The following is an 8,677-nucleotide window of genomic DNA, read 5'->3' as shown; positions in this document are numbered from 1 at the left end:
AAAATCTTTATTTGTTTAAAATTTATCTTTTTAGGTTTCAAATTCAAGTATTATGCGAAAAATTAAATTATTTTGTTGAAAATTCAAATGTTTTGTAACTCTATGGATGCGTGCCTGTTCGCTATTGCAAAAAGCGACCTCGGAATCACATCGATCACATTCCAGACGAACTAGTCTAGTTCTAAATACCTTATAAAGGCGTCACTTAATTCTAGCACAATTACCTATCACTAGCCACATTTTTGACTCAACTTAATTAATATATACAAATGTACTTCCTCAATATACTGACAAATATTAATCGTTCATTTCTAAAAAATGGCATCCTAAAAAATCGCATTATAAAAAAAAGTTAAAAGAATAAAATTAGTCCGGTCTAAGATTTTAAAAAGGTAGGTAAAGTTTCTCTGAGGCTCTAATTTAGAGAGAAATTTGAATAGAACAATAGGAAATCCTTCACTATCGAGAAGATAAATCTGCATTCACGTCCTCGTAGATTTGAGCGAAGGTGTGAGAGAGAAGAGAATTGGCAGTTGGTCTATTCCTCGCATCGTGTTGTAAACATTTTTTTATCAGGTCTTTTCCCTCCTGGGAGAGATTTTTTGGGGGTGAAGGACTTTCTCCCATTCCAACCTATTTTAGTAAAAATGAAATTTCACAATTACTTTATATTAGCAGTGAATTCAATTTTCTTTTATAATTCGGCAAATGGTAACTTCCTTTTTCCAAAATTTGGAAGAAGTTTAAAATTTTGAATAATTTTTATTTGAAAATGAAATTAATTCTGACTTGAAACAGGGATTTAAAAAATTAATTCCCTTCTTCTAAATCAGAATTAAAATTCTTTTCCCACAATACCGTTTCATATAGAAAATTTCTGGTTTCAAGTCTAATTATAAATCTTTATGGAAACTCCCTGCAATAAAGTAAACATTAAAATTCTTAATAAAATTTTCTGCTCTAAAGTGAACCTACAATGAAAATTATAATTTTTAACCGAAAGTCTAAATTATAATTCTTTACGAAAATTCTCTGTTCCCAGTAACAATTACATTTATTTCCAAAATTCCTGTTTCAAATCAGAATTATACTTATTTACCAAATTTTCTATTATAATTCATAAATATAGTAATTTATTTTTCAATTTATAAAACGGAAGTTTAAATTCTGGAAAATTTTTTATTTGCAAAGAAAATAATATTCAGATTAAAATAAATTATGATTTGGAAGAAGAAATTTTCCAAATTTAACAAATTCTTAATTTGAACATGATTTTTTTTAATTCCCTTCTTCTAAATAAAAATCAAATTACTTTTCCAATAATCCTACTCCATTTCGAACATTTCCTGATATTATAATTGTTATTATAATTTTGGTCCCTAATTAACCAATTCACAATTAAATTAATTTCCAAAATTCCTATTCTAAATCGAAATTATATTTATTTACAAAATTTTCTAGTATAATTAAGAAAAATATTATCTGTTTCTAAAATTTAGAAAAGGGAAGTTTAAAATTCTAGAAAATTTTATTTACAAACAGAAAAAACTATTTACATTCAACAAATTCTGATTTGGAACAGGTATTTTCTCAATTCCCTTCTTCTAAATCACAAATAAAATACTTTTCCGAAAATCCCATTCCATTTCGAAACATTTTCTGTTCCAAGTCTACCTAAAACTCTTAACGGAAATGCCCTGTCCTCAAGTAAAAATTATTATTCCTAATGAAATTTCTTATTCTAAAGTGAACCTAAAATACAAATTATTACTTTTGTCCCAAAGTCAAAATTATAATTCTTCACGGAAATTCCCTGTTCCAAATCAAAATTACATTTATTTCTGAAATTCCTGTTGCAAAATTTGGAAAAAATGTTTAATTTCAAACAAATTCTTATTTGGAACAAGGAATTTTCAAATTCTGATTTCCAACCAGCATTTTTTTCTAAATTCCCTTTTTATATATCAAAATTAAAATTATTTTCAAATAATTGCCGTTCCGCATGTACAAAGTTAATGGTTTCAAAGAAAATTATAATTCTTTCCGAAATTTTCTGTTCTAAAGTCAAAGTAATAATTCCTTGCAAATATTACTTTCATATTTTATTATTTTATTTGACGACAAAACTTAGAATTATAATTCTTTTTAAAAATTCCCTATACCAAGTCACAGTCAAATTTATTTCCAAAATTCTGAAAATTTTCCAAATCGGGCTTAGATTTATGTATAGAATTTCCCATAGTCATTCAGAAATCTCTAAAATTTAGAAGAGAGAAGTTTGAAATTGTGGAGAATTTTAAATCAGAGTTAAAATTCTATTCCTAGATTGCCATTTCCTGTCAAAAATTTCCTGATGCAAGTCAAATTATAATTCGTTACGGAAACACATTGTCCTGAAGTAAAAATTGTAATTCTTAATGAAATTTTCTATTTTAAAGTCAAGATAAAATAAAAAGAATAAGTCTTTGTGACATTTCCTGTCTTAAACACAAAATGTTAATTCCTTTCTAAAATTCCTTGTCTCAAATTAAAAAATATAACTCTTCGCGAAAAATTCCCTATCTCAAATTCAAAATTTTAGTTCTCTATAAGAATTCCCAGAACAAATTGCCAAAATTATATTTCTTTTTGCAATTAATAGCCCCTAACTTGAAAATTTTAGTTATTTTTTGTAATTCCTTGTCCCAAGATAAAAATTATAATTCTTCGCGGAAATTCCCTATATCAAACTCAAAATCATAATTCATGAAGGGAATTCCCGGTCACAATTTTCAAAATTATATTTCTGTACTCAAATTTCCTGTCCCAACGCAAAATTAAAATTCTTTTCTACAATTCCTTCTCCCAAAATAAAAATATATAATTCTTCGCGGCAATTATTTGTCTTAAATGCAAAATTCTAATTTTTTTCAGAGAATTCCAAGTCCTAATTATATTTCTATACTGAAATTTTATTTCGCGACTTGGAATTATAATTATTTTCGAAAAATTTTATTTCTCATGGAAAATTAATAGTAATTCTTAAAGAACATCTTTTTTTATATTTATTTTTATTTATTGCCTAACCCAATCCAGGATTATAAATCCTTTAGAAAAATACCTGTCTAAAAGTAGAAATTATAATTCTTTACTGAAATCCTCTGTCCCAAATTAAAATTACAATTCTTTTAGAAAATTGACTGTTTCAAGTCAGAATTTTAATTCTTTTGGAAAATTCTAAGTGAAAATCATAATTTCTAAGAAATTCCCTGTTACAATTTAGAATTAGAGCAATTAAATACAGGAAACCACGATTTTCCGATTAGGTAGGGAGCCTGATTTTTACAAAACGTACCTTAAACATAATCTGATAATTAGAATCAAATTCAGACCAGGGTCTACGACCACTCGACATTTCGACAACACAGCATCCTACAGACCAAATATCTGCAGCCCTTCCATGTCCACTACTCTCGTTTTTCATAAAAATTTCAGGTGCCATGTAAGCTTGTGTTCCAACGAAACCTTGCAATTCACCCGGCATTGTCGTGTGAGCTTTAATTTGAACCGCAGATCCAAAATCTCCAAGCTTCAAACAATTTCCTTCGTCCGTTAAAAATATATTGGCAGCTGCAAACAGGTGAAAATTTTAGTATCTTTTGAAATTTAAAGTCAGTGATCAGGGAGTCTGGTAAATTTTGGTTTTCAAATTCACGGATTTTTCGCACACGGTTTATCGTTTTTTCAGAGGTTTTCTTTTGTCAAATGTGTGTCAGTTTATCACCCAAGGTTGTCTGTTCAAATTTCTGTTAAATTTTTTACAGAAAATACGTATTCTTGGCTTGAAATTTCAATAGTTTGGTAGAAAATTCAGATATTTGGTAAGAAATGAACTTTTTTGTTGAAAAATCATACTTGTGGGTTGAAAATTCAACTTTTTTCTAAAATATATTCCTCTTTTTGGTTTGAAATTTTAACAGTTTGTTAGAAAATTTAACTATTTCGTTGAAAATCAACCTTTTTTCTGAAAAATAATATTTTCGTGATAAAAATTCAACTTTCTTCTAGAATTCAATAATTCAATAAATAATAATCTAGAATTCAATAATTTGGTTGAAAGTTAAACTATTTAGTAAAAAGTAATTTTTTGTTTCAAAATTCGCCTTTTCGACTTCCAATTTCAACAATTTAGTAGATTCATTTTCCTTGACTGAAAAATCTTCTTTTGTTGAAACCCTTGGTGCAATTGCAGAATAGGGGTGTCACCTCCGTTTTATCTAGAAAAAAATTTTTTACGGCAACAAACTATTAGAATCTGTTTTAAAAATTCATCTCTTTTCACAGAAAATTAATCTTTTTTTATATAAAAGTGTATCTTTTTTTATTCAAAATTCAAATTTTTGTTGGAAAATAACAATTTCTTTTTAAATCATATTTTGGGATTAAAAATTTAACAGTTTTGTAGAAAATCTCGTGTTTTTAGATTAAAATTTTAACAGTTCAGTAGAAAATTCAAATGATTTGAAGAAAATTCTAATTTTTAACTTTAAAAATTCAAAAATTTGCTGAAAGTTAATCTATTTAGTAAAAATTAATTTTTTTTAAATTCGCCTTTTTGACTTGAAATTTTAACAATTTAGTAGATTAATTTTCCTGGACAGAAAAATCTTCTTTTGCTGAAACTCTTGATTCAATTGCAGAATAGGAGTGTCACCTCTGTTTTTTCTAGCAAAAAAATTTTCGACAACAAACTATTAGAATCTGTTTTAAGAGTCCATCTCTTTTCACAGAATATTAATCTTTTTTTATATAAAAGTGTATCTTTTTTTATTCAAAATTCAAATTTTTGTTGATAAATAACAATTTCTTTTTAAATCATATTTTGGGATTAAAAATTTAACAGTTTTGTAGAAAATCTCGTGTTTTTAGATTAAAATTTTAACAGTTCAGTAGAAAATTCAAATGATTTGAAGAAAATTATAATTTTTAACTTTAAAAATTCAAAAATTTGTTAAAAGTTAATCTATTTAGTAAAAATTAATTTTTTTTAAATTCGCCTTTTTGACTTGAAATTTTAACAATTTAGTAGATTTATTTTCCTTGACTGAAAAATCTTCTTTAATTTAAAAATTCAACTCTTTTGTTGAAACTGTTTTATCTTCTTGTTTAAAAAATTGATCTCTTTTCATGGAAATTTCATCTATTTTTTGCCAAAAGTGCAGTTTTTTTATATAAATTAATGTGTATTTATTGAAAAGCAAATTTTTGGAGAAAAGATTAAGAATTCAAAAATTTGGTCAGAAGTTAAATTGCTTGGCAACAGTTAATTTTTTGTTCGAAAATTCGTCTTTTTGGCTTGATATTTTAATAATTTAGTAGATTAATTTTCCCGGACTAAAAAATCTTCTTTAGTTGAAAATTCAACTTTTTTGCTAAAACTATTTCATAATTTGTTTTCGAAATTCATCTCTTATCAAAGAAAATTCATCTATTTTTTTGTTAAAAGTGTACCTTCTTTGGAAAAATTAATATGTTTTTATTGAAAATTCGAAATTTTGATTCGAAATAAAAATTTTTTTTTAAATCATATTTTCGGCTTAAAAATTCAACTGCTTTGGAGAAAACTTCGTCTTTTTTGCTTGAATTAATGCTAGAAATTTGTACAGTTTTGAAGAAAATTCTAATTTTTTACTTTATAAATTCCCAAATTTGGCCAAAAGTTAAACTATTTGGTAACAATTAAATTTTTAATTTAAAAATTCGTTCTTTTTGGCTTGAGATTTCAACAAATTTAGTAGATTTATTTTTCTTGACTGAAAAATTTTCTTTGGTTTAAAATTTACCTTCTCTTTTTGAAAAATTTTTGTTTCGGTCTAAAAATTCAACTGTTTTGTAGAAAATTTCGTGTTTTTCGCTGGAAATTTCAACAGTTTAGTAGATAATTCAACTGTTTGCTTAAAAAATTAACCGTTGGGTTAGAAAGTAACTACTGTGTTGAAAGTTTACCTTTTTGACTTTGGTTACATTCCAACGTTTTTAATTAAAATATTAAGCTTCTTTAGTTTAAATATCAGCTATTAAATTTTTCTTTGAGAATTAATCTTTTTAGCAGAAATTGGGTATTTTTTATTAAAAATACAACTGTATATTACAATTAATCTGGTTTGGTTGAGGATTCTACTATCCTGTGGAAAATTTTGTACTTTTTTTGGATTAAAATTAATTTTTTCCAACAAAAAATTTAATTGATCGACTTTTACATAAAAAAAAAATTTATAGATGAAACTCAAACTATTTAGTTGAAAATACATATATTTTGTTTCAAATTATATCTTTTCTTTTGAATATTAACCTAAAAAACTGAATTAAGAGAAGTTAGTTTAAATAAAAAAAGAAGTTGAATACGAACCCTTACTGAATATATGTGAATATATGAAATTTTAATTTGTGCATAAGCTTTTTGAATCCGGATTTATTATTAACAATTGAATTATTGATTTCAAATTACTTTTAATAAAAATAATTTAATAACTAATTTAAAAAGTGGTTGGTTTTAAACCAAATTGAAAATCATGACAATTGTTTCTAACTCAAAATTTCTTCAAAATAAAATAATAAAATTTTTTTAATTTATAGATTCATTCTTCAATTCAAATCATTGCAAATTATAGCGTGGATTTATATTTTTTTACATAAATCTTTCAACTGTTCAATTTATAAAAGTTAAAAGCTTAAAATTATGTAATTAAACGGAATTTAATTTAAAATTGTTCAATTGCACAGTTTTAATAGCTTACATTTTAATGAAACTGAAAAATTTGTTTCAAACAATTATAATTTATTGACAATAATTTTCTACAAAAAATAAAAAATCTTAATTGAAATTTATCACCACAGAGGTCATGGATCTTTTCATGAATTCCCGGTATTTCCCCGTATTTTTCAAAGAAGACCGGCTTCCAAATTTCATGACCTTTCGAAGGTTTTCCAGGTCTTTTTAAAAAATATATAATAATCAATTGAAATGTAAAGACATTTTCAATAATTTTGAATTATAAACAATTCTCACTAACATTATGCTAAAATTCTTGTAAATTCGGGAATTACAATCATATTACTTTTCGTAGCAGAAAAATCAATCTGTATCAATTCTTAAATTAAAAATTCATTCTAAAGTACTACAATAACTATTAAGACTTAGAAATAGGTGCGACTAAAAAAATTTCAATAATTTTTTAGAAATTATATGAATTTTTCAGATTTTCCAATACTTTTCAAAATTCCGTGATATTTTCAAGTAATTTGAATAATTTTTACAGATAAAATTGAGGAATTACTTTTTATATCGCGATGGACAATTCCATGTGAGTGGAGGACTGTAACTGCAAGTAACATTTGGCGTGTGTACTTTCTGACTAAAGGTTCAGGCAAACCTGTTTCACTTCCAGCGACCAAACTTTCAAGGGTGCCTTCTGCACAAAATTCCATAAATATCAGCATTTCTTCCTAGTATAACAAAATCAACAATTTATATAAATGAAAAGATTTAAAATTTTAATTCTAACAATCTAAGATTATACAAGTTTTATTTTTTAAACCTACTCTATGAATTTCCAATCCATAATAATGAACCAAATGTTGATGTTGAATTCCCTCAAATATTTGAAGTTCTTCTGCAACTCTTTTTATTGCCCTGTGGTCGCCAGGTTGAAGTTGAACTTCCTTCATAGCCAAAAGCTCTCCAGTTTGATTGTTAACTACCGTGTATACTTTTCCAAAACGTCCTTGACCTAAATAAATATAAAAAATAAGTTTACCTTTTCAATTATGCATTTCGAAATCCAGGGTGGCCGTTTGAACTGAAGAAAAAAACTCCCAGTTATTTCCCGGGTTTTTCAGGGTTTCCAAACATTTTTTTTGTCAATGAATGTAAAAAATTCAAACTTTTGAAGCTAAAAAATGTTGTATTTGAATTAATAAAAACTTAACTGCAAATTAAAGCACTCAAAGTGGAACTCCTGTATTTTAAACTTTTAAAATCGAATTTTGAAATTCCTTTATTCAAATACTTGATAATATTTACACGTATAATAAATAAATTGTACAGTTCATACATTCAGATTCAGTTCAGAAATATAAATGCACGTTATCTTTTTCAGTGCTCTAAGCTGAAGATTGAATCAATATATTTAAAAATTTTCAAAATTATATCATTTTAAGCCATTTTTTTAGTTGAAACATTAAAAATTGAAGATTAACATTTTGCTTTAAGCTGAACATTTTTTTAATTAGAAGTTAAAATGTTTTAATTTTTGAAGTTTCAAATTAATAATGGTGCAATTGTATATATATAGAGGAGAGTACTCAAACATGAGATATTCTCGTAATATGAGAAAGCGGGGTATCAGCTAAACTAAGAGACCAACTCTGTTGGTTCTATCACTAACTTGTAGCCCTTGAAGAAAGAGTAATTTCGCGGTATAGTCTATTTTTCATTGGGCTTCTAAAGATTAGAGGCGAACTTTTTGTGAAATCGATGGTGGTCGATTTCTTGGAAGTTATTATTATTATTATTATTATTATTATTATTACACCATTAAGCCATTTCCTTTTCGGGGTAGGCGTGACTCACTCAGCAGGGGAAAGGAGTAGTGTGTGGATGGGATAGAGATTTTTCAGATTGATCCAGAATTCTCGT

The 8,677-nt window shown here is 26.0% G+C and overlaps 1 protein-coding gene across 2 annotated transcripts in view; it reads right to left on the bottom strand.

The window, feature by feature from the left end:
- LOC117168926 (mitogen-activated protein kinase kinase kinase 4) overlaps positions 1 to 8,677 on the bottom strand; it is a 49,186-nt gene continuing 40,509 nt past the window's right edge. For both annotated transcript variants that reach the window (XM_033354897.1, XM_033354896.1), the window contains exons 14-17: positions 7,582 to 7,769; positions 7,317 to 7,485; positions 3,335 to 3,609; positions 1 to 633 (exon numbers count right to left, since the gene is read on the bottom strand). In XM_033354897.1, the coding sequence (XP_033210788.1) occupies positions 460 to 633; positions 3,335 to 3,609; positions 7,317 to 7,485; positions 7,582 to 7,769 (806 nt within the window). In that variant the 3' untranslated portion in view covers positions 1 to 459. The remainder of the gene's footprint in view (positions 634 to 3,334; positions 3,610 to 7,316; positions 7,486 to 7,581; positions 7,770 to 8,677) is intronic.

This window comes from Belonocnema kinseyi, chromosome 3 (genome assembly GCF_010883055.1).
Source record: "Belonocnema kinseyi isolate 2016_QV_RU_SX_M_011 chromosome 3, B_treatae_v1, whole genome shotgun sequence".
Lineage (NCBI taxonomy): Eukaryota > Metazoa > Arthropoda > Insecta > Hymenoptera > Cynipidae > Belonocnema > Belonocnema kinseyi.
Note: the sequence above shows the minus strand (reverse complement) of the source record. Positions and strands in the feature narration are given on the sequence as shown.